At 41.4% G+C, this 26986-nt stretch overlaps 1 protein-coding gene across 2 annotated transcripts; it reads left to right on the top strand.

The window, feature by feature from the left end:
• Positions 1–1507: 1507 nt before the first annotated feature.
• Positions 1508–26986, top strand: arhgap44a (Rho GTPase activating protein 44a). Of its 2 annotated transcripts, XM_080906561.1 has the most exons (22): positions 1508–1797; positions 11694–11733; positions 12409–12528; positions 12608–12684; positions 12839–12950; positions 13084–13160; positions 13268–13382; positions 13565–13633; positions 14240–14321; positions 14580–14707; positions 14849–14960; positions 15399–15480; positions 15654–15734; positions 16221–16334; positions 16429–16520; positions 17354–17537; positions 18382–18399; positions 18508–18696; positions 19837–20349; positions 21929–22074; positions 22184–22585; positions 24310–26986. In XM_080906561.1, exons 1-22 carry the CDS (start codon positions 1745–1747, stop codon positions 24459–24461), a joined length of 2958 nt encoding a protein of 985 aa, XP_080762687.1. In that variant the 5' UTR covers positions 1508–1744; the 3' UTR covers positions 24462–26986. The 2 variants fall into 2 exon arrangements, with proteins under 2 accessions (XP_080762687.1, XP_080762686.1); XM_080906560.1 differs by lacking the exon at positions 19837–20349.

Raw genomic sequence — 26986 nt, 5'->3', positions numbered from 1 at the left:
CAAAAGGTTGAGATCAAGGCTGAAGGTTCCCCCGCCCTTCTCAATTTCCAACATGTGAGATTAATGAGGGCAGAAAACAGCTATTTCTCTGTATCATTTACTCCCCGAGGCCTCTGAACCTTATGGCAGCAGCGTGTACCCCACCTGTTGGCCCATTAAGGCATATGACACTAAGCCAGAGGGCGTCACTCCTAGTCAGAGGTTTTAACTGCTTTGTGCTGTGAACTGACATGCAGGGACATATTTTGTTATGATAGCTCTATCCATAGGCTTCCTATAGCTTAATTTATAAGTATTCGCTTAGCATTAAGAAGAAAAGAAAAACGCAAAATGATGTGTCGTAGGTTGTAGTCACAATTGTTAGCAGTGTTTCCCTTGAATAAAGGTTTGCACAGTGCTTTCAGGCAATAAATAAAAAAGCAGCAATGACACTGTGACTAATAAATATGCATTTTACATTTGCAAGTTTTGGATTTATGTGATAAACTCAGCAGACGAGCATGCACAAAAGACAAGTACAGCTAGTCCAAACATTTGAGCTCACACATCATTTTTGTTTGAATGTGGGAACATACCAGACGTTATGATGCTAACACTGTTATTTCACACTGCAGCTGTGAAAATTTTAAGTGGTTTATAAAGCAAGACTGCTCCCTTCTGGACAGTTACCCTAAAAGCAGCAAAGAGCCCATAACACAGATGCAACAAAGCCTATGCCCTTACTTTTAACTTTCACAAAGGAGACAAATAGAAAGACCCCTTCATAGTTGATATTTTCAGTTCTGCACTCCAACCAGTTATAGGACAGAAAATATATTTCAGAAATATGTGTGTTATTCTTAGTGTCATTAAAAATTACATTATGAGCACAAGAACTTCAGTCAAAGTTTCGTATTTTTCACGTAATAATTAACTTTTCCCCCTTAATATTATAACTTAATACTACATGTGCCATGTAGTTACATTGCACTGGCAAACAAATGACACTAGATGGGGATGTTGTGCAAATGCAACAAAAGGGTGAATTGGCAATGTATTGGCACATAATGGACATTAGATGGGGTTGTGGCCAAGGCTGACTTACAGTAATTGAGCTATTAGTGGAGGTTTGAGTGCACGTTTCCTTATTGAAACTCCTGTAGCAGCTTAATTTGCCATAAGGGTAAAAATAAAAATACAAATGAATAGTAAAATTTTCTCAATCAATCAACCAATCAATCAGTAATTAACTGGGCTTCCCTTCACGCTTTCAGTGGACCAGTATAGGCAACCACTGATATCTACAGAAACACACACACACACACACATAAGAAATAAATACAAAAATGCAAAAATGAATACACATTTGATCCGTTTAAGCCTAATAGCTCACAGGAACCGGCAAGAATAGAGTCTTTATTCAAGAGTCAGCCATAGATACACTACATTTCCCACACTGCATTGCTGCGCAGCCGCTACTTGTCACTGCTGTCGCTCCCTGCCTGTGTGTACGCGCGGTGGACTGGTCCAGCATCCCTGCGCAGGCAATGGAGCAAATATAGATGTGCAAAAAATATACATATATCTATCAATTGAAAATATGTAATCGTGGAATACTTCTTCGGCGCTGGCAGCTTGCGATGAGGGAAAGGGGGGGAATGGGAGATTGGAATTTGTGCTGCACCTCTGTGGAGGATGGAGATATGTATTGTGAGAAGTAATGCGGAATATTTCCCCTCGTAGGTGCTAACAGAGAAAATACAAGATGAAGAAGCAATTCAATCGGATGCGACAGCTCGCCAACCAAACGGTGGGAAGGTAAGGAAACCGTTTCCGTGCGCTATTGTCGCGACTGGCCAAGTCAAAGAGAGGAGAACCCCCCTGCATGGCCCCAGAAGGATGCGAATCGGATGAATGCAAACAGACTTTCATTCTTTAATTTGCCCCTTTTTCCCCCTTTTTGCGCTTTTTGCTTATTTACTGAAGTATATTGTATACCTCATGTTCAAAACGCCCTAAGTGTTCTATGTGTAATACCAACTGGAATAGGCTACCGCATAGGCAGCGTGTAGGCGCATTGCCACAGTAGCTCCAACCTGCCCACGGAAATATGTTAAATATAGAAAATCACAGCGACATGGACCATCAAATAGTGACGACCCAATTTTTATGACAGAGTATCATCGGTGGAGTTTGACAAATATGGCATTGCCAAGTTATGTCGTGATTAAAATAGACTCCTGTCACCGAACCTGTCGATAGGTAAACGTGATGCAGACGGATGCAGTGTGGGCTGCGACGTGAGGGGAAAATGAGAAAAAGGCGCAATGTTTTTATTACGCAGTGATATCAGCTGTGAGGAGGGAAGCACCTCTTAGGCGTGAGTTATCCACTCCGTGAATTCCTGAAGGTCGTGATCACGCCTCCCTGATGCGCTTCTGGAATGATATGTGTCAGTTTAAATGGACGGTTTTCCATTCCACTGAACGTGCTAAAACTAAATTAGGGGTTTCTGAAGACAGATTTCCACCTCTGTCCTCACCGTCCAATCTTTTCATGTTCTTGCTCTGCTTCTGAATGGTTCTGAAATCCGGTGACATTTTACACCGATCCAGTGGGCTTATCAGTCTTCCCCCACCCTCTGTGTTCAGGGAAAGCAGCTTGTCAAGCAGCGCTGGGCCAGAAGGTGTTCTCTGCCCAGCAGGGGGGTGGGAGGGGAGGTGGGGGATTAGGACCAGGAGGTGTGGGTCATTATTATTATTATTATTATGCGGAGGGGCACACATTGCAGGCTGTGTTGGTGCTATCATTTTTGTTTTCCCCATAGGTCATACTGCTTTTTCTAGCCTCAGTCTTTTTTATCATCATTTCTTCTAGTGACTCATTAGAGTGTTTGTGTGTGTGGGTGTGATTCTGGATATGTGTGTGGGCAAGCAGGTTGGAGGACTTCAGATGGCCACAGAAGATATGGCACTTTTCCTTTTATGCATGTGTACGTGCACATATACAGCTTATTTAATGCAGATGGTCCAAGTGGTGCTAGTGTAAGTAGAAAATTAGCTCATTTCTGGGGCTGTCTAAGTTGGTCTGTTTGTACCACAGTGATAATGAGGAACATAACTCTCCCCGGACAGCCCTGCTGGGCTCTTAATAATAACAGTGGTCCATAACAAGAACTGCCACTCTCAAACCATAGTCAGAGATTTGATCTTTGGATCAAGAAGTAATGGATCTGACCCTGTGGTGACCTTGAACAGTGTCAAACACTGGCTATGCCAATGGAGATAGATCACTATCTATCTGGAAAAACCAAATCTAGCAACTAATGACCCGATCATGCTGGTTTGACGATCATGTTTTGTTTGTTTTGAGGTTTCTTTCGCTAGAAAAGAGCAGGTGTCTCCATTCAGTAACTATGTCTGTATTTCTCCACCACTTATAATTTGAAGGATTTTAAGAGGTGTATAGAGGTGCTGAAGCATGGTTCATTTGGAGAGCTAAATTTAAACAGCTCTTATTTAGATTAAACCGCGTAACATAAATGTTTCTTGATATTACCACCAATAAAGTAAACACGTATGCTGTATGCATACACTATGTGTGGATCCAGGTGTTCTGCACCTACATGCCTTAGAGTGTTAGTGTCGGACAGTGGGAAAAATGTGTACATATCACAAATGTGCAGATTTATTGGACTTTTACAAGCATTTATACAAGAAACAGTCTTATCATGCCAATGTCATTTTGCTGCTCTTCCTTGCACACTGCTCTTGCAGAAGGTATACTATTATATAGTGCATTAAGTAAAATGGACTTGATTTAGCTTTACCCCTGAGCTGTCTTTTAATTCCGCTGGTTTTGTCCTGTGAGTAATGCAGGGCTCCTATAGGAAAGAATAAAGTGCCAAAACAGTGAAAACAGGCTTCATATTAACTGTTCTGCTGACTCAAGCTTTAACCATCCTCAGACTGGAGCAGGGTTTCTCTGTGGGTATGGCCTTTGGTCCCCCTGAAACTCAGTGCTCTCTTTAGATTTGATAATACCAGTGACAGGTCCTGTTACTAAGAATATGTAGAGTTACATTTTATCATTTAGAAACAAGATTTAATAATAAAATTATGCTTTAGTTTATTTATTGTAGGTTTCTTTATTAAGAATAGACTCATAACTCATATCTTTTTAATAACTGTTTTTTACTATATCTGCTCGTCTTTTTGTCTTGTATTGGCATTTGTAATGGCAAGTCTATAATGAAGGTCTTCTTTTAGCTGGGGGTTGGTGTTCAGGTGTGCTGTGTCAGCATCCCTCTGGCTCTCCAAGGCGGCTGCTGCTGCTGCTTCTGCTTCTGCTGCAGCTTGCCTGGGTGAGACCCATGTCATGTGATCACCAGCTTGACCAATTACCTCTGTGGAGCAAAAGGGTGTGCAGCCATGCATACTTTAGTGCTAACAGAAATGTGTTTTGGTACAGCAGGAGAGACCTGTATTATAAATATTATTTTTGGACATTAACCTTTAATTGAGATTTTAGTCTCCGTGAAAACTCTCCTGTACTTTAGTGTTTGCATTTGTCTAAAAAAAGACATTCTAATTTTTTGGTGTCCTTACAGGAAGCAAGCAAAAGATTATATTGGTTCATCCAGCTCCCACCCTTCATTTCTCTTGACCTATTTCTCTATTCCCAACTCACTGTCCTATGTAGGTCTAGGACAGACTGTTAAAAAGATTCTATGATTCAAGACTGTAAGAATATGATTTCCTGCACAGTAACATTTACATATAGATACAAAAAAAAAAACCAGGACTATCTCATTCCCTAACACACCCACATTCCATCTTTGCACTCTGCTTCTGCCACCTTTGTGGTGTTCGCAAATACCTCTATGATAGATGCATTCTTCTTACTTGTGCCTTCTAGCTCACCAATCCACAATGCAATTATCTGAAAATGGCAGTCATTTGTGGGCTGCTTTCTCTTTCATGCATTGTCTCTTACTCGGTTTCTATCTCTTTTCTGACGCAGTAGGCGAATGAATTATTGTTAAGCACGCAGGTGGCCGATTTACAGATTGTGGATGTGGAAAATGTCCACATTTTTTGAAGGTTTCAGTCCCGTTATATCTGGTGTAACACTAACACAGAATTTCATAAAAAATAACATCATATCAACAGTCAAACATGGTGGTGGTCAAACAGTGTGATGCTCTGGGGCTGCTTTGCTGCTTTAGGAAATGGTCGACTTGATGTAATTGATGGAACCATGAATTCTGCTGTCGACCAGAATATCCTGAAGTTAAATGTCTGGTCATTAGTTCATACCCTGAAGCTCAAGCACACTCGGCTTATGTAGCAGGACAATCTAAAACACACCAGGAAGTCCACATTTGAAAGGTTTTTGAGTGACCTAATCGAAGTTTAGTACTAATATTAGGTTGAGATATAAGCTTAAACAAGCTGTCCACGCTTAAAATCCCTCCAATGTGGCTGAGTTAAAACAATTCTGCAAAGAAGAGTGGGCCATCATTCCTCCACAGTGATGTGAAAGACTCATTGCCAGTTATTAGAAACGCGTGATTGCAGTTCTTGCTGCCAAGAGTGGTGCAACAAGTTATTATGATTAGGGCTCATATTATTGTTTTACACAGGATCAGGTAGGTATGGATAAGTTGTTGTCGTTTTTTCCTTAATAAATGAAATCATCATATAAAACAATGCATTTTGTATTTACTTGAGTTATGTTGGGTTTTTCTACTATTGAAATTTGTTTGATTATCTAAAACATCTAAGTGTGACAAATATGCACAAAATAAATAAGCAATGAAGCAAATACTTTCTCACTGCACTGTATAAAGTAGAGAGAGGAAGGGGCAGAAACAGCATTGAGCACTAATATGTAGCTGACCATATTAACACTGAAAACAAATTACTGTTAGAATAAGAAGTAGGTGTCTGTGCTTGTTTTTAAATTCAGTGCAAGATTAACACATTCACACCTCTTGGTGAGAATGTGTGCCAGGCTCTAAAAGGGCATATGGTCGCTGACAGGTAACTTGTTGCATGAAAATGCAGCGTCCCCCACCTCTCAGCTCTCTGTTCCTCCTCTTAGCCTTGATTCTCTGGGTTGGAACCATAGAAATCTTGGAGCAAGTTGCATTCACAATCTGATTCACTGCTGTTATTGTCTTTTTTGTAATCATTTCTAGCTGAACATGGAACGACATTATGGTGTTATGAATTATTATGAAGCCATCAACAGTCAGAAGTGAATCATTAAGTGTGCGCTAGATCATGCGAGAGCCGTTGCTAAATAAGTGTAACCCTCCCATATCCCCATCAGTGCCTTTCAGAGACAGCATACTACAGGGTATGGTAGAGATAAAGAGCCTTTGTCAAGGGGCCATTTTGGCCATCAAAAGAGAGATGATGTAATATCAGAGAGAAGCGCTGTTTCTCCCTCTCCATGTCACTCGTGTTGATTCATTCAAAAGACTAACCTCTTAAAGAGCCCCTGTACTAAAGATCAACTAAAAAACTCGGTACTGATTTTTTATTTTTGTTTTGTTTTGTTTTTTAAAGAACAAACAACAAAACTTGCAACATTTTGAAGGAGATTGATTAATCCCATCAGATCCAGATTCTCCTGTGGAGTTTTATTTTCGTTTTGTCCCTATTGACCTGGCTCCTGTACAAGTGATCATGTACACAGCAGGGTGGCAAATAGAAGAACTCACATGATAATAATGGTGTCACAGAAATTCTGCAATATATCACAAGACAATCTTCTCTGATACATAATGAGATCTGTGTAACTGAAGTAATTTGCCCTAAATTGGTAAAAAAAAAAAAAAAGAAAATAAAAGAAAAGAAAAAAAAAGAAATAGGGATTGTGTATTTATTCACTGCGCTTTAATGTCAGTGTGAGCGTGTGTGTGTGTGTGTGTAATGTCATTATTGTTCATTCCAGTAATGTGTCAGTTGAGCTAATTAGAGATCTGATTCGCTTTCCACCACCATCCACCATTTTCCTCTTGTGAATATCTTCTTCTTCATTTAAGTTTCCATTCGCATTACCCTCATTTATCTGAGAGGCCTCCCCCCACAAAAACCCGTAAAATAGCAAGTCAAAATGTCAGGGAAGCTGTTTAACTGTTTAACAGTGACTCAATAACTGGATTGCAAGAGAAAGCAGTAGAATAGCATTGCTGCATCAATATTTTGACGTGACATGTCAAAGTATTAGGGTTGACCCAGGCTGTTGCTCATGATATCATCTCCAACAGGGATGCAGAGAATGAATCACTAAAGGCTAAATTTATGATGATACCACTGTACATAAAGTTCTCTGGTATATAATTCTTAGTACTAAACTGCTATAAATGAACTGGACAAGCTTGGCATTGTTAAAAAGAAAAACGAGACGGGTGACTCCCTTTAAGCATGCTCACTTCCGTCCATTCAAGAATGTCAATAGGCTCAGAACAGGAAGCACTGATCTACTAATAACAACTTCCTGTTTTATTTACCTCTTTTTCCCCTTTGCTTTTTCCCCTTTGCTGTTTAATCATTCTCCAGCTCCTTTTTTTTTGTGCACAGCAAATATAGTCGTTCCTTTGCTTTGGTTGCCTAGAAACGCTCATTTAGTATTAGCTGTTTCATCACATTCGTTTGACTCTGCCAGCGCACATGTTACATTTCCCAAAATGGTGAAGAAATTTATAGCTTTAACAAAAAAGGTGGCAAAAAAAAGGTTTCATTTCTAAGTAAAGGATTGTTTTGACCTTTGCTGCTTTGTCGTAGTTTATTGTTTGCTTGCATTTGAAGTCATTTAGCTGCTGTGTGTGTGTGTGTGTGTGTGTGTGTGTGTGTGTGTGTGTGTGTGTGTGTGTGTGTGTGTGTGTGTGTGTCTGTCTTTCGGAAGATGACAAGTGTAAAAACACAGTTAAGCCACATTGTTGCGCGCCTTTTTGTCGAAATTATTCAGCGCACCATGAATAAAGTTATTAGAGATAACTCAGTGCTTGTGTTTCCAGTGAAACATTACTGAACACTGCAGGCTCTCACTCTCTCTTTCATTCACTCCTTCTCTGGACGCATGTGTGTGTGTATATGTGCATGCCTGTGTGCATGTATGTGCTCACAGTTGCATACCTGACAGAACTGTGACCTAGTTTAGTGGACAACTACAGTAAGTGGGTTTTTCTGTTTTAGTAACCCCGTATCCCATCGCCTGCCCCGCCTCATCGTTTGGGTAGAAACCAACTGGGCCTTTAGATGCACGATGCAGGTCTAGAGAAAACAAAAAGCAATCAGTGGAGAAATATTCACGGAGCATCTCAAGCATAAACACCATTGTGGGTTTTTGTGTGTGTCATTGCTTGTGTGTATGTATATAACTGACTGTGGATCTCATGCCAGCGCTCCAGGGTGTGCAATGCCCCGCTGAGGCCCAGGGCCACCATTCTGCTCCACTACCCTCCCCTAGCAGTACAAGACCTAGCATCCAGTGTAGCTCTTCCAGGCCTCAGAGTAGGGGCCTTTGTTAGCCATGCTAGCAGTGTGAGCAAACCAGATAATGACCTTTTTTTTCCTTTTTGTCCTGCTGAATCTCAGACAAACTGAAAGTCAGCAACAGCCAGCAATTGGCTCGCTACCAATGCAATATGTTCTAGACAGCGGCTGCTTCTTTATTCGCATTTTGATTATGTCAGCATGGATTATTTATGCTTTCATAAACCATGCTCAGTGCTGGGGGGCTAACGATGCAGCTGTCCAACATTGACACAGCTTGAGATAAAAATATATAGATGCAAGCTAACATTTTAACTGCAACTTAACAGAAATACAACGAATTATAATCTCTGAAACCTTACAAATATGTCCTAAACAGACCTTACCTAGACTTTTATTCATGTCAGCTCTTTGCTAATGTTCCTCCCAGATGTAGAAAAAGTTTGTCATTCTGGCAGCTGATCATCTTGCGCAAATATTGTGTCAACTCATTTATCTTCCTCCGCTCTCTGGGATCGTTCATGTTTGCATTGCTCCGATTTGAAGTCCTTTTCACCAGTGTTACATTTTGCATGCAAGACTGTAATAAATGTCTGCAATTTGAACATTACTTCATTAACCTGCATATTTTTAGATGACTGTGCACGTGTTTGTATTGAGTCATCACCAGTTCCAGGTAAAGGAATGCCTGCATAGTGGCAGATGGTTGGCATAAACCTGGCAACGTCTCCCTTTCCCTCCATGAGCATACCACCTGCGAGGCTGCCAACTCTCCCACGTCTTTATTTTCCTCCCAGGTCTCACTTTGCACGATATTTGCTGAGAAGAACATCTGTCCTCACCTCTAAGCTGTCCCTGAAGCTAGACTTACATCAGGTTCGGTAGGGCCAAGAAACTTCAGTACCCCCCAGTTTTCATGTCTCGACAATGCTGCTTTTTCTCTGCATCTTCGCAGCAAGATTATGTGCGATGCTGCTTTCCTAAGAGGAAATGCCACTCTCTGAAAACAAACAAACTCATAGAACAAGACAGCGCTGCCTTTGAAGATAGACTCCAATCTGTTTGATGTCTAGGTCATAATAGCCACACCGCTTGCGGTCCTTGAGGATGCTAGATGTCTATGATTTAAATTGTTATTGCCTCCTTTTAAACAACAAATCCAGTCAGCTGATCAGCCTGCAATAGACAGTGGCAGTGACAATGCAGAGCAACTACCTACTTTCAGTACATAATACAGTCTTGCATGGGAGGTTGTTTCATAAACCATGGCATTTCAGAGTTTTTTTGTCTGGTGGAGTGTTCAGCAGAACGGTGCCAAACTTTAGTGTGCTGCTTGGGTTATTTTTGTCCTCCCTTTGTCATGTAATCTGCAATCTGCGATCGCAGTTATCCTTATAAATCACGCCAGAAATCTCTTGCTTTGCTATCTTTCTGTCGCTCTCTCTTAGACATGCACACACACATTTCCTGTATTTTGCCTCCTAGCTCATTGAGTAGAGCAGTTTTCCGAGAGGCTGGCTGTGATTAGATCCACTGGTACATGATTTGACCCAGTTCCCATGGCTCCATGCTCACTTTTTTTTTTCTCTGAGGCTGGAGATGCTAATGTCTCAATAGTTCAGCTTTCTGTTATTGGTAATGTGTAAACAACTGTGTGTCAACATTAGACACTTTTTAGTCATTTCATACTTTGCCTCTTTTTAGCAACAGTTTTAGAGAGCTGTTATGTTGCCTGTTTGATAACATACATGAAAACAGCATTTTGGTAATATGCTTCTGAATTATTTCCCCTGGCTCATGACAATTATTGCACAAACCAAGGTCCTTTATATAATTTGCTTTGCCAAGATAAATTCAGATTCATTATTTGCGGTTGGCATGGGCATAGTCTGGGCACAATCACAGGAAGAGGCTGTGTGTACAGGAAGGGAAGTCCCAAGTAACTGTGTTCTGCTGGGGATCTGAAAATGCCTCATTTTAGGAGGTCAGATGGTCTGCCCGATCCCTGTTTCTTGGCAGAAAGCATATGTTAACCTCCACATTAGGTATTCCTTATATATTGTTTATATATTGCATGCATTAAAGTTTGGTTGGTGTCAGATTCTGTAATAGTTTACCACAAAAAAGAAAATGTACAATAAAATTGTTCTTAGGAGACAAGTGGCTATTCTGTCTTTTCTTATAGGATCATAAACGGCATGTTAAGCTATATGGAAAATGTCCTTGCTGACTAAAGTCATAAAATGAAAGCTGATTGAACTGAGCTGACACCATGTATTTGTAAAATCCAGTGGTTTGCTCTTTTCTGAACTAATGGCTCTTTCACTTCTCCGGATGAGTAGCTTTATCTGCTTCATCTGCTCTGCAGCCCTTTCCTTCAGTCTTTGGCTCAATCCCCATCTGCTGGATTTTTAGTAGGATGTGATGCAGTGGGAATTAACACATTTGAATCGGCGGCTTTAATGTGCTGTTGTTATGCATTGTTGAAGATGATAACTTAAAGAGACACTTGCATTCTTACACAAACTCACCCACTTACACCAAAGAGGCAGGTGTGCATGCGGCCTATAAATTTTGGAGCATTGCCACATTGGTAAATGAGCCTTCTATACCCACAGCATTTTGAGAAAGACACGCAAGAATTGTAAAATGTGTTAAATTATTCAAAACTAAACTGGCATGTCATCAAGAACTTAAAAAGGTAGCATGTCTGATGTTATTTCTCCTGTGTGAATCAGAAACTGTGTGATTGTGGCAGCTGTTCTGTGTGTATATGGAAGCACCAAGATGCCGCCTACCCAATTAAGAGCATACCAAAGCTTCGTAATTCTTTGTGCGCATTGTGCAATAATTCCTTTCATTTGTTTTCATCAGAAAACAAAAAATAACATAAAATAATACAAGGAAGAGAGAAGCCGAATACTTTAAACCATGGGTTAGTTTCCCAGTGAGAAAGTTTGCTTCTCTTTCTTGAATGCAGTGTTTAATATATGAAATTTAATAAGCTCTGCATAGGAAAGATGATGAATGAACATTTTCCAAGAATTTCTGCTATCTTGCAGTAATGTTTTATTGGTCTAGAATTGATTCCCATATCTTTCCCTACATACTGATAAAATTGCCACATGCAATCATGTTTCTGTGGATTTAAGAATACGAAAGAAAACGTATTAATATATATGTTTGTTTGTTTTTTTATCTTTACAGAGCAGAAAAAACAGAGGTGTTGAGCGAAGACCTTCTACAGGTGAGCTGTAGATGTGTATGGGAGCTGTGATGTCAGATGTGTATATATGTGCACCTGTGAACAGCAGTGAATTATTAGTAGTCTGTAATAAATTGATAATGATTATTAAACATCAAAAATAATGTCCGTCAAAATCACCACATGGTACATTGGGAACAATGTACTTTAATTGCTATATATTCTGTACTTTTTTTAAAGTGCACTTGAGTCACAGTTCTGCCAGCTTTCCAAAGTGTTTTTTATTTGTATTTTTTCTTTGGACATTGGCTGCTTTTTCAATTATTTTCAGTCAAATCCTCAAACATGACCATTTTCAGAGGATTTCTTTTTTTGCTTCTTTGTTTTCCTCCCATCTTGCCCAATCGGTCAGGGCTGAGGGCTGCCCTTTTATTATTTTGACACAGAACAGAACCAGCCAAAATTCAAAGAAGAGCTCTAAATGTCCTTCAAGAAGCCCAGAGAACTATTCCTGAAGACTAATTGAAGAAATGGCAAGAAAGCTTGCCTTTTTTCAATCCTTTTTTAAAATATCACAGGTTTACTGTCAGTATGTACCGTGAAGAGAGAGCAGGTGCTGATTCATGATGCTGCGTTAGAGCTGACAGTTATGTTGCATCTGTGAGGATACATGTGTGCATGTAAGCACATTCACCTGCTCTGCGTGTGCTTTCCCAGGTGGAGAAACGCCTAGATCTGGTCAAGCAGGTGTCACACAGCACTCACAAAAAACTGAATGCCTGCCTGCAGGGTCAGCAGGGGACTGATATGGAGAAGAGATCTGTAAAGTCACCTTCTGTGAGTACGGGCGTCAGTCCTGCTGGCAACTGTTGAAGTTTACAGAAGTGCGTGTAACATTTTTTCTATGTACCGTCAGAAAAAATTACCGCTTACCATCCTGGCACAATGCATGGAAGAAGGGGCTGCAGTGTTGGGGGAAGACTCTCTCCTGGGGTTAGTGACTACTAATACGCCTGTGCTTAACTCACACACACACAGAGTCATCTTTAATTACAGATTTGGCAGCTGAATTCTTCTCTGTCCTTATTATCCTTGTGTTTAATTGTATTTGATTGCTTATGACTTTGTGCTTGGCTTTTACCAACAGAAAAATGCTGAAGCTCTGTGGGGAGACAGAGGAGAAGCTCGCCCAGGAACTCATTCAGTTTGAGTACCAGATAGAGAGAGATGTGGTGGAGCCTCTTTATGTCCTTGCGGAGGTGAGCAGATAGTGTTATTTTAATGTACCAGTTAAAAGTTGCATTTTGGTGTTTTTATTTCCATTGCTATTAGCAGAAACAAAGTATAATGAGTTGACTGTTTTCATATTAACTCCTTGGATTTTTTTTTCAGGTGGACATTCCTAATATCCAGAAACAGAGGAAGCACTTAGCTAAACTTGTCCTGGACATGGACTCAGCACGAACAAGGTGAACAGTGTTCAAACAGTGAGGCTAAAACCTGCTGTGGTTAGTGTATTGCTAAAATAAAAACTTGGAATGTCTAAAGCAGGGGCGACTGCTTCATTTACCCACAGATATCAACAGTCATCCAAGTCATCCAGTCACCCCAGCACTCTGCAGCCCGGTGCCAAGTCTGAGTCCCTAAGAGAGGAGATGGAGGAGACAGCCAATCGGATGGAAATTTGCAGAGTGAGTCAACGATCAGAGCTACGTGTATATCATGCCTTCATCCAGCTACTTTTGCCCTCCTCTTTGATTTATAACACTTGCACATGAATCAGACACAAATGGGCCACAGTCATGGAATGATATTAAAGTTCTATCTATGATGTTAGTGAGATTATTTCCTTAAGACGATTTTTCTTTTTCAGGATCAGTTGTCAGCAGATATGTACAATTTCATGGCCAAAGAAATAGACTATGCAAACTACTTCCAGACGGTAAGTCAAATATGTCATCAAATTGGCAAATTGTTTTGTTTTTTGTCTTTTGGTGTAAGAGTTCATTTACACCAACAACATTAAATATGGGAGCTACACAACTGCTTCATATCATGTAGGTCCCACTCATGTTGTCACTTCTAACCTGTTGGGGTATGGACAGGACATGTGGCATTAAAACTTGATATTTTGGCTTCTTTGTGATCAGGCCTTCTCTGGCATATCCAGATTAGGATTCTAAGAGGCTCGGTTAGGTCAACGCCTTGGTGTCTTTGTTGTGTCGATTAAAACCATGTCCGAGCGGGTTTGTTATTTGGCGGTTAGCATTGCCCTACTGGTTGAAGCCACTGCCTTCAGGGCATGTCATTGTCTGAATTGGTGGGTGTGGTTGGTGCGCAGCGATGAGTACTACGTGTCAGTGAATGAATGAATAAGACGATGAGTGTTGCTGTCTTAACCTGCCGGACATTTTAACGTTGCGGCTGATAAGAATCAGATTTTTTTTGCGTTTAAGCACAAGCTGTAGTAAACACTGAAGATGACTTTAAAATCATAATTGTTTGGTGCATTATCTTATATTTTATTTCCCCCTGCTCTCCTCTGTAGCTGATAGAAACGCAGGCAGAATATCACAGGAAGTCATTAGAGATTCTTCATAGTGTCCTACCCCAGATTAAAGCTCACCAAGGTGAGTCATGCATTGTGTCAAGAGCTATGTGTGTGTGTTTGTGTTGAGATCTGCTCCATTTCTGTACCCGAAGGAATACCAAGATGATCAGTAAAGAATACACTAATAGGCCTGGCATGTTACATAACAACATAATTAAGGAACAGTTATGCACCTTGATATTTAATTAATGGTTAATTTACAATTGCTAGACAAAAGACATGATGCATAGGGTTGTTTTTATCCACGTGTGATTCTGGGCACTGTTTGGTATTGCAGAGGCGTGGGTGGAGAAGCCGTCGTATGGCAAGTCCCTGGAGGAACACCTGACTATAAGTGGGAGAGAGATTGCCTTCCCCATCGAAGCCTGTGTCACCATGTTGCTAGAGTGCGGCATGCAAGAGGAGGTAGAAGAAACGCTCATATACATGAATCACTTGTCCATAATTAACATTTAATGGAAATATTCAAAATCTGCGTTGTGTTCCTGCTCAGATGTGTTAGATATGATAATTACACATCACGTGTTTCCTGTGTGGGGGCTGTAGGGCCTCTTTAGAGTGGCTCCATCAGCCTCCAAGCTGAAGAAGCTGAAAGCGTCCCTGGACTGTGGAGTTCTTGATGTGCAGGAGTACTCCTCCGATCCACACGCCATCGCAGGTGATCTACACCCACATAAATGCATTGTTCAAAGCACATTTCCATAACAACAATCCCAACTCTCTGTAATTGTTAGAGGCTAAATTGTAAACAGCCAATTATTTTCACTCCATGATCAAAAGTTCATTTGTAAAAAGCTGAAGTGTTTGCAGTCTTTTTTTGGACATAATGCACTTTGCAAATGTGGTTCTTTGGAAAATGTCTTCCTCTGCATTATCTTCCCAAGAGCTTTCTCTTCAGATATTGCTGTTCATTTCACAGATTAGCATGAAATCTGTGTTGAGCTGTCTGACTTTGGCAGATGCACTAGCTATGAGGGCCTGCTAGAGGGGAGTAGAGATATGGAGCATGGGCTCGCCAGTAGAGAGAAAACAACCCTCCACTTCTTTCAAAGAGCTGACCAGTTTTTACGCTGTCCTTGTTTTTTTAATCCCACAGGGGCCCTGAAATCATACCTTCGTGAGCTCCCAGATCCACTGATGACCACTGAACTTTATGATGAATGGATTCAAGCCTCCAAGTGAGTTGCTGTACTCTTAAGAGTATTTTCTCAAATTGTGCCATTGGCAGTGATTAAAAATAGAAACCAGTTCAGCGTGTTAGTACAGGGCCCCTAACTGTCAAAAAGAAAAATGATGAAATTTATAAAGAAGTAGAGCAACAGTAAACCGTAATAACTTTATATTTCCTCAGCATTCAAGACATTGACAAGAGACTACAGGCGTTGATGGCAACATGTGAAAAACTCCCCACAGACAACTTAAACAATTTCAGGTCAGTTTCTTTCCCTGATTTTCTGCCCATTGATTTGCAGGATTGCACATGTTTCAGTGTAGCCTTACTATCATAAACAAAACATTAGGAGATCAAAAACCGGGAAAGTATGTAGAAACAAAACTGGACCACATCCAAGTGAAAATCCGGGTGAAATCCTTTCAATCCTACAAATATCTACTCAACTTGTGCCACCTACAGGAAATAATATTAACAGCAGGATCAGCAACTTTAGAAGTACAAGAATCACTGACAAGAAAATTACTGTAATGTCTTTGCAGTACTCGTAGTTGTACCTCCTGCAGGCAATAACTCATGCTGTTTTACAGTCTTATTTACTGCCTGCAGGTGGCACGTCTAATATTGCTGCTATTATTTTTTTTTTACTTTATAATCGGTAAATGGTACAAGCAGACATGTCACATCTAACCAAAAACAGTGGGTTATACTTTTAAAATGCACAGTTAATTTTATCCAATCCTACAGATATTTGATCAAATTCTTAGCCAAGCTGAGTGAGTATCAGGATGCTAACAAGATGACTCCTGGTAACATGGCTATTGTCCTTGGACCAAACTTGCTCTGGACACACAATGAACCGTATGTATTCTTAAAGCAACTAATAATTTTATTCTTTGGATTTAAACCAACGATTGAGTGACTCTGCTATAGCTCACTTGTCTGCTCTATCCAGGAACATGACAGAGATGATGACGACCGTGTCCCTACAGATTGTTGGCATCATCGAGCCAATCATTCAGCATGCTGACTGGTTCTTCCCTGGAGGTGGGGATTACACACTATGTATGTAAAATTGTAACTGCGCTGGGCATCTTATCTGTTTTCTTGTTTAAATTATATCATTGTAAGTAACAATTAGGGGATTTGAGATGATAAAAACATTGCCCAGAACAAAAAAGTGTTTAGCTTTATTCAAATGGACATAGTTTTGCATGTCATAATCATGCAAACATCTCAAAAATCATATGGTTGCATGGCTATTCTCCCCAACCTGATAATACAAGACAATAATGATACAAACAAACACCATACAGCAATACAGCAAACTGACTAACCCAATAAAAAACATACATAAACATACTTAACAATGGACAAGACACTATGGACCCTTAACAAAGGTAATGCCTGTTTTTTGTCACGCTTCAGAAATAAAAGAACCACTGATGTTTCATATTTCTGTATGTTGAAGGGACTGCAAGAAACTCACTCTGGTGATATTTAAATGTATACATCTTTTTTTTTTTTTCATTTTTGTGGATTTGAACAGCAGCACCTGGTTGGTGTATCAACTACTATTATACATTGATTCACAGCACAGTGCAATGCTGATGTTGCAGCATGTGACTTAAATTGAAGATTAACTGTTATTGATTGGATGTTCTCTGTAGACTTTCATATGCTAAAAAAGCATTAAAATGTCATTTTAGTACTGTATTTGTTGCATAGCTTAATCTTAATTTTATTATAGTTATTTCAGTTCTTCATACTAACTGTGGGGTTTTTTGGAGTAATTGTGTGCACTCAAAACGCACACAATTCTAAACATTACTGTAAGTATAATAGACTACATGCTGATGGTGTGTCTGCTTCTGCCTCAGAGATTGAGTTCAACTTGACAGGCAGCTATGGAAGCCCGATCCACACCAACCACAACTCCAACTACAGCTCTATGCCCTCACCAGACATGGACCAATCCGATCGCAAGCAGCAGCACGATCAGAGCCGACGCCCACTGAGTGTCGCCACTGACAACATGATGCTGGAGTTTTACAAGAAAGATGGGTATGATGCCAAGTGCTCACTTCTGCTACCCACCTCTCACTCTCCTTCAGTCTCTCTCTTTCCACCCACGCCTCTTCTCAGGCAACAGATACTGAATTCTTATATTTGAGGAGAGCAGCGTTTGCACATTAAGATCCTCCGATCTAAAGTTTTCATTCGGATGAGTCAGAAGCCTTCATAAGCAGCACAGAAATCAGTTTCTTGTTAAATATCTTATCTCACCGTAATATATACAGGTGTACCTTTAATTATCAGGATTCATCAAGAGAAGCCTGAAAACTGCCCTCATTTAAATACGTAGGGCTGAATAAGTTTGAATGGCATGGTCTCTATGGCAACAGGTTTCTGATGGAGAGCTGCTAGGTTTTTTTCTTCAAGAGGAAATATTTCTCCAATCCCATCCTCCCACACCCAACTCCTCGTTCACAGTCTGGATTGCACGTCACCTGGCATGACTCATTCACTGAGACGGTGGAATATCACTGGAGAAATTAGAACCAACACCTTGAACAAAACACCCCAATCAAGTGAACACAAAGGATGTAACACTAAAGGCATCAATCTAAATTTGTTTAAGCAACTATTCAATGTGGGGGAGAAGCCTGAGCTTTTCTTAGACTATAAAGGTTTAATTGGAAGAAATAACCCTCTAAATGGCATTCAGCAGATTAGCACATACTGGTTTTATGACCTGACTTTCTCTCTGAATCCCTTTACTGTTCCCTCTACTCATCTCCCTGCCATAATCATTGCTTCATATCAAATATTAAACATTTTGTGACCCTTGTCTGCATTACTTATGACCTCATGTCACTTTTGCCTCTCTTCTCCCTTACTAACGCAGCATTAGGAAGATACAAAGGTATTGTATCATTCCTTCTTCCCACGACTTCTTTCCTTACTATCCCCACTTGCCTCACATGAGTTTTGCTGATGTCACACATGAGTCTGTACATGTTTTTGTCTCCAGTATGGGCGTCAGGGTTATGGATACCTCCTGGGTGTCTCGTAAGGGTTCATCCACCCTGGCGCGTAAGGCTTCCTCCACTCCTCCAGGCATGCAAGGCCCCGGCTCCCCTGCAGACACACTCATCCCCGAGCAGCCCGGAGAGCTTGCCATCTCTCCGTCTGCCACACCTCCACTTGGAGAAAGGGTTTGGTAAGTCACCGTGGAGACCCTGGCCCTCGCTTCTCCATGCATCCACCCGTGTTCGTTTTTATTGTCATCACCATCATTACCATCATCTTGCACTGGTTCTTGGCCGTGTTAACCATGCTTCCATTCATATGCAATGCTTCCATCTTTTTTTTTGGAGTATCTCCCTCAACATGTTCATGTCGCATTCTGTTCTGAATTTGTTTTCAGACATCACACATTCTTAGAGTTGTCCTTGTGTCCATTTGTCAGGTCACTGTGGGTAAAATTTGCCAAAAAAAAAGCCCATTTCTTTTCAAATCTGAAGGATTTTAGTCCTAATACTGTATAAACAAGTTTTGTTTATCTACGTGACGCAAAGCTTCAACCTGCTAGTTGTTGCGTGCATGCTAATCTATCCAATATCCCATTGTTGTGGCTTGGCTTTCTCAGCTTTGGTCGTGAATTAGTTATTTTTCTGTTGACACGCAGACTGATTTCACAATTTCTTTGGTATCATTATCACAATTAAACACATGAGTAATCACCTCATGGTCACTGGCTCTGCCTATGTGGCAGACAAGAAATATTATGGCTTCTGGCTTGGCTGTCTTTCTCCCCCCCACCCCCATTTCCTGTGGCTCTTTCAGCCTTTGAAAGGGTTTTGTGTCTGTTTCACACTGCCCTGGGCTGACTGCAGGACCTGCGATACAAACAAGTCATATAGGATTAAGGCGGGTAGGGCTTCCATATCCAGCAGTGAGGAGAGTTTCAGTCATCAACTCAACTTGGTATTACTGAAAGCTGCAGACCAGCACTTTGGTTCCAGAGAAGGATCCTCACAGCTCTATGCAGTGTGCAGACACAAGGTGATCACAGAGGGAGTCCTACACACTGTATCATTTTTTCTTTCACAATGAAACTTAATTTTCTTTGCTATTTCTTTGTGCTTGTCTTTGTATTTGCAATAAGCTGACTGTGTACCCACTGCCCACCGCAAGATGCAGCACTTTTTTTTTGCCAACTGGTTTCGGCTTCGAACTGACTAACACACTAACACACCTTAATCATCCAAACAGCTTATCCTATATCGCTCCAGTGCGTTTCCCTGTTCAGTCAATAGAGCTGTTTCTTTTGTGCTGTCTATTCTCTTAATATCTACAGCTCAGACAACGTGTCGCTCAATCGGCCGGACACCTCTCATGCCCACCCGCCCCCAGGGGAGGACCGTCCACCCCCCCCTTACCCCACTTCTATGTGCCACACTGCCCCCCACCACTTCTATCCCAAACCCCCGCCCTGCGCTCGCCCTGTGGCACCAGGTCCAGAGTCCCAGCCGCCTGGCTCACCCCCACCCCCAATGCGCTGGTCTGGCTTCACTCCCCCTGTTCCTCCCCCTTCCTCCTCTTCTTCCTCCTCCTCCTCGTCACTTGACATCAATTCGAACCCCAAACCTAGCTGTCTTCACTTCCCCAAACACAGCCCGCCTGGTGACATGTCGCATGCCCCCCCACAAGACACTAATGCTTTGCCCCTCTACGTCAAAACCCCCTTGGTACTAACCCGTCATGACCAGAGCCTTGGCAACCCCCCTAGCCTCCCTTCATCCGTGCCCCCGCCCCCGCCGTGGGCTGCCTGCCCCTGTGCCAGAGAGAGAGGACCCCCCAGGCTGACTAGGTAAATACAACACACGCCTGGCCACTATGGATGCATCACAGAGTGGCAGCTGTATTTCTCCTTTAGCTCGCTGGCTCATATTTTTTCTTTTTTTCTTTTTTTATTACCTCTCCCATCAAATTGCATAGCTGAGATTCTGTAACACACAGGTTGTCTCAGGATGCCTGTCAGCTGGGTTGCCTAGCAACCAAGGATGTTACTGGCTTATATAGCGCTCAGTTTGTTGCTGTTATTGAGTAGATGATAAATACACAAGGAATGGCTTCGAACTAGAATAGAAATGTATTTATTGTCAAGTCTGCTGCAGTTTTTCTACTAACCAGCACACAGTACATGAAAAACCTCTTCGTTTTTTTTGAAGAATTTTAAGGATTTATGAGATTAGCAAAATGGGAACCCTAACAGTGCAGTACCTCCAGCTGGACCCAAAGTGCTGAGTTTTACAGTTTTGCCTCTGATAGTTTCTTGAGTCAGAAGTCTTTGGTGCTACTACCAAACAGGACGGTGTGAATCATTACACCAAATCTCTGTCTGTGGTCAGAACTTGTTTTTTTAACACTTTTCCTGTGATTTGGAAAGCTGATGACCTGTGGTTCGGAAGTCTGCTGAAGATGTACAACTAAAACGAATACCATTTAATTAGATGGCAACTTTAAATGGCACTTCTATAAGTGTGTTATTTTTTGTTTGTTTGTCTGTTTTTTTCTTACTTGTGGTGGTGGTGATGGTGGAGGGGGTGGGGGGGGTATTCAAATGGGTCATGTAAAACAAAGTTTCTAAACCGTTTTTAAGCAATTATTTGTTATTGTTGTTCATGCAGTTTATTTAGAGTCACTCGACTTCGGTTCATTTATGTACTCAGTTAATACTTTGTCAGTCATATCTAGTTGCATGAAGTGTCTCTCATCTATTTTGAGTGTATTGTCACTGTCCAAAGACACATTCAATCCGTATTCACACCCTGTTGTTTACTAAATCTGGCAAACGTTCTGCAAGCCCAGGTGGAATTTTTCTGTTTGTTAATCACTCGTGAAAATGAATGTCACATCCCAGTAATTGAGTTTCTTAGCACATATATAGTCAATATACTGGTATTGCTCAATTATTTTTTGAAGTGTTTGTCTTATTTTTTTCTATAGTGTAGTGGTTTACACATTTGCCAAGCAACAGAGCCATGATTCCTTTTAAGAGGGAGACAGAAATCCTCCAGGGATGCATCAGGAAGGGCATCTGCTGTAAAAATCTGCCCAATCAAATATGTAGAGCTACCTGCTGTGGCAACCCCTTGTGAATAAGGAAACACCCAGAAGTAGCTTTTGTTGCAGGGGGATTGAAAGCATCTGCATCCATACAGAATATTGTGCACCAACTTTTTGTAAATCTATTAAAAAAATAACAAACAGGTGTTGAGATTTTGAACTGCTTTCCTTGAGATTAGAAAAATGTTATTAACAGTGGAAGCAGCCATGTATATGATGGTGATGATGGTGTAGTGACTGTAAATGTAGACTGCGATGAGTCCAAAACACTGTTTATATGTTTATATGTTCACATAATAATATATATCCATCCTTTTCAGTTCATTGAAGAGTAAAGAGCTTTCCCCTGTAATTGGACACAAAGCCATCCAGGTCGCAGGTCCAACAGTACCCCCCAGCAGTAGCCCTCAAAGCAGCAGCCAGTCTCCCCACTCCACAGAGCACAGTCCACACACCCTGCGCAAAGGTCAGGGCCTCAGTAATATGTGCTTTCATTGACATTGACATTGAAGTTTTAAACATGTCTTATTCGTATTTCCACAGGTAACTTTAATATGACTATGGTGTGTTAACAGGTTCCAAGAAGTTGGCTCCCGTGCCTCCTAAGGTCCCATACGGCCAGTCTGGAGGGATGTCTGACCAGTCCACAGGTCAGCCGTCACCAGTCAGCCTGTCCCCTACACCTCCTAGCACCCCTTCCCCTTATGGACTGGCATGTCCTCCAGGTCAAGTACCACCGTCCTCCCCTGGGCAGACCCCACTGGGTACACCCCACTCTCTTTCGTCCCCGCCTTCCCTGACGGGGACACTCACCAAGTCGCGGCCTGCCCCTAAGCCCAGGCAGAGACCCAGCCTGCCCCCTCCTCAGCCACCCATAGCCCCTCCGGGGCTAACTGGCCCACCTGTGGCCCCAGTCCCTCAGCCCATGGAGCAGGGCCTCCTGGATGGACTGTCTCCTGGGGAGAGCATGTCTACAGGTAAACATCAACCCTTGGCAACAACACCCCCACCGCCACCCCCACAGGTGGGGCTGCAGCGGCCCTCTCTCAGACTCGCTGTGGCTCTGTCCAATGGAGACGGTGGACGAGTGTAGGACTCTGTAGAACCTGTCACTGTAGACAAACCTGTCCCCTTTACTGACTGCTCCCAAACAAATGTCCGAATGAATACAAGTTGCCTTTTAGACACAGATGCCTGAGAATGATAAGAAAATGTAAATATTAGCATTTCTTGTGCTACTGTAGTAAGGAAATCTCTTGAACAATGTATTCATTGCTTGTGTTATGTGATGATGTTTCTGGGTAATGTGTGGAAACATCAGAGAAGCATAGCTCGTCCTGCTTGTATGAAAGTTGCCATTAGATTCATCATGTGCTCTCTGTTTATCTGTGTTACCCAGACCCCCACTTGGCAGAGGTAGGTCAGAGGCTTACACAGTTCACACCAGTCTAGCATCTCTTACTGGGTAGCAGGAGTGGAAACCTAGCCAGACAAACCCAACGATAAAGCTACAATATGATGTTCTCAAACTGAGGTGCTCTGTCAATATATATACACCAGTGATTTTGTCACTTTGTTATATTTATCATTCTCTTGTTCCCCCTGCTACTATTGTGTACTTTGCAGCTGTGTGAGGCCAGGGATTCAGTGTGGGCTAAGTGTGAGGGGGACTTTTAGGGTAAGCCAGACCGCCCCCGCCCCATATACTCCATCTCACTGCCTGGCCTCGTACCGTGGATGCCTCTGGGGTCTCCTGCAGCCTGCCTCAAACATACCTACCCTGTAATGCCCAATCATAATCCCCGTCCTTTTTTAGCAGGTTGGCTGTACTTTCCTTGCACTGTCTTCAACCAATAATGCACGGCTTAAGGACTTCCCAGAGTGCATCACACTGCGCTCACATTGCAGATGCCATTGCTTACAACGGTTTCATCTTAAAGCCCCTTTCCTTTTGTTCCCCATTCCCAGCCCTATGCTGGCAGACATCTCCAACGCCCCTGCCACTCGTATCAGGGGGGTCACAGGTAACCCCCACTCCTCCTTTGGCAGGTTCATCGCTTTTTATAACCTCTGCTTCCTCTTACTACACTGCCACACTCCATCTCATTCCGACACAGGAGTAGCCATCCGTCTCTGTTTGGATCTGCCGCTTCCATTAAATGGAGCAGCACGTAAGAGTATCTATATTCACAGCAAATACTAATTTCAGTCCTCTAGAGATCTCCATTCTTACTTTAAGCCCACTTGGTGTCTTGGTGCCATTTTCTTTCCAGAGAGTTCCACACACATCCTGTTGCCTCCTTGATGTTTATCTGTCCACTGTTGTAAACATGTAATTTGTCACTGTGCAGTCATTTTGACTTGTTATTGTATTTTATCTGACAGAATATCTGTTCTTCCTGTCTCAAAAGACACAAAAGGCAGCGACTCGCTACACTAGCCTCTACCAAGTTTATTGACATAATCAGCACCACACTGTAAAATGTGAAGCACATGTAATCTACTGATTCCTTCGATCATATGCCACTTACCATGAGTTCAGACTCAAAACAATTAATATTATTTCTGCTCTCTTTCATTTTTACACTCCATTTTCATTGTCATATTGCCCTCTCCTCCTCCTCTTCCTTTTCCCGGTGCTCATTATCACCATCCACACTATTCTGCTCACCATACTCACCTTTCCCATCCTCACCATTAGATATCTTCAATTATGAAATCCCTTCCATCAATGTCAATCTGGACAGCCTCATCGATGAGTTCAGCGGTGCCCCCTGCAGGAGGTCCATGGCAGTGACAGATCCAGAGGGGGATGGTGTGCCTGAGGAGGAGCCCCAGAGCACCACTCTATGACCTATCACCCATAGGCATCATTTCCAGAACCCCTATGGCTGTACATACTCTTTAACTGTCTCCGCCAAGGCCCGATGGAAAAACACTGGCCGCACCATTGCCAACCAGAAAATGAACCCTCCCTCACATCTGCTACAGGCTGCAAACAAACTGAACTTTTCCAACTGCTTGCTAGTAAATTAGTGTGACTACAACTACCAAAAGAAAAAAGAAAAAAAAAAACACACCAAAATGCCATAGTGGAGGAACAGTTGCCTTTAGGAGGAAAGACTGGAATTTAGATGAGTATTGCATTAAAAAGATTTTTTTTTCTAATTTCTTTTTATAGCTTTGCTTTGTCGTTTAATGCAGTGGTCTGTATTTCTGTGTTTTCAAGTTTCTTTTTGCCTTATTAGAACATGCAATCAAATTGCAATATGATATTTGCAAGTTGTACAATATTTGGTTAGGGAAACTCAGAGCCTGACATGGTTTGGAGCAAAGCCCATCCTCAGGGTGAAACGGAAACACGGAGCGAGAGCGTAGTCTGATTTTATTGCTCACAGGGTATTCAAGCTTTGTGCACATTAGGAATATGCGGAGCCCCAGAGACAGGCTTTGCATGCCAGAGTAACATTTAACGTTGTTTTTCTTAGTGCCACTCCCCATTTTAAATTCCCCTCTTCTGTCGCAAGTACAGCTACAGTGCTCTGTCTGAAATTTACCTTTAGGTGAACTCACTTTAACTCACTTTATACCAGCACAGTAAGAGAAGAATGTTATTATGATTCAAGTTTTTGTACTTCTTGCATCCATTATTTATTTAGAAAGCACCACGACGTGTTTGCATGACAAGCCAATATCGATCGACCTGCTTCTTACCAAGGGCCTGAGAATGGCAGTGCTTTATTTTGTGCGAGTGTTACTGTTGTTGTTCACACCGAAAAGTAACTTTAGTTCCCACCCCAGTGCTGTAACAGTGAGTGATAACGGATGGATGACTACACTGCCTTTAGGTTCGTATGTCTTTCTCTTTTAACTTTGTTTCAAGTGCTTCAGGTTCAGTGACCTTTGACCCCTTGTGTAAATACAAAGACTGTACATAAACTGATGTATATAAGCTGAGAGGAAAACTATATGTAAAATGCATATCTTGAATATATAATAATGATATATGTGCTGATATTTATTGTGTAGAAAATGTAATGATTAAAAATTTGATGTTATTTTTGTCCCGACACACAATGAACAGGTTTACTGTAGAGTCATAATTTTTTCACTTTAACACCAGGTAACTATAATGCTGCAGCAGAAATGCAGAATGTTTTTTTCTGCTTAAAGAAAAAAAAATCAAATGTGGTCTTTCTAATTCTTCCTCTTAAGCTTTGACTTCAGGCATGCTAAAGGCCGAAGGAGTTGCACACAGATGCCATCTTCTCTTCTTTTTTGTTCGACTCAATGATTTGTTTGCACGGGCCATCTAATGAATTCATAATGAGGACACATTTATCCCCTAAACTGCTGTTGTTAGTAGTAAAATTGGCGCACGTTTAAATTTGAAATAATTGCCCTTTGCTGTTATTTTCAGACAATTAATGATACAAATTTATCATGTAACAGATGCTGCAGTGGTAGTATAATTTCCTTCAAATATTCCGAGTACAATAACGTTGTCAGTTAAAGTGCAATTACAGTGTTTACTCATCCACGAGAGTCCAAAAAGTGGTCAAAGTCACCTTTCCCGAACCTGCAGAAATAAGCCATTAATTTCATTTGAAAGCCTTTTTGATTATAATTATTATTATTTTATGTGTGAATTAATCTCTGCCAAAATTAATTATAGATTATTCTCACTCCAGAAGTAATCAACTGTATGCCTCAGTGTGTGTTCTCAATGGACTTTGTTTATGAAGATTTTAGTGATGTTGATTATATTGATAGTTGTGGTAATTGTATGACAATTGCAAGTGCCCTCACACCGGTTGTTATTTTGGAACTATAGACATAATTAATGTGTGCTAGAGGATTTAATTTTCTGTGCTGGATCCATACATTTATACAAGGAGGCAGGTTTGTTTCTGAATGTGACTGACTCAGATCTCATATAGCAGGCTACCTGATTTTGTAATACCTAACAGGACAAGTAAGAGTTAGCATTGGACAGAAGGTTGATTAGGGCCTTATGGCATGTATTGTTACCAGTACGGAGCAGCATAAATGTAACGTTTTTGTGAATCATTACTGGAACTTGGAGCCACTTAAAAGCATGCATATATAGGTGTAATTATTATGTCGCCAAACAAGGGAAAAAATCTGTACCCTTCCCCATAACACAAATCATAATTGTTTAAAAGAAATATTACGACAGTAAATTAACAGCAGATTTCAAGTGCATATCCATCGGTTGCAACAAAGTTGCATAGGTTTATCATTTAACTTAAGTTGGCCTATATTTCCTAACTCACCTCATCATCAAGTATGTTGAAAAAGTAAAGCCCAGTTTGTTTGCATTATTTTGTGTGTGTGCATGTGTGTGCGTGCGTGCA

The sequence above is a fragment of the Rhamphochromis sp. 'chilingali' genome (genome assembly GCF_963969265.1).
Source record: "Rhamphochromis sp. 'chilingali' genome assembly, chromosome: 15".
In the NCBI taxonomy this organism is placed as follows: Eukaryota; Metazoa; Chordata; class Actinopteri; order Cichliformes; family Cichlidae; genus Rhamphochromis; species Rhamphochromis sp. 'chilingali'.
This window is presented reverse-complemented; position numbering and strand designations above follow the sequence as displayed.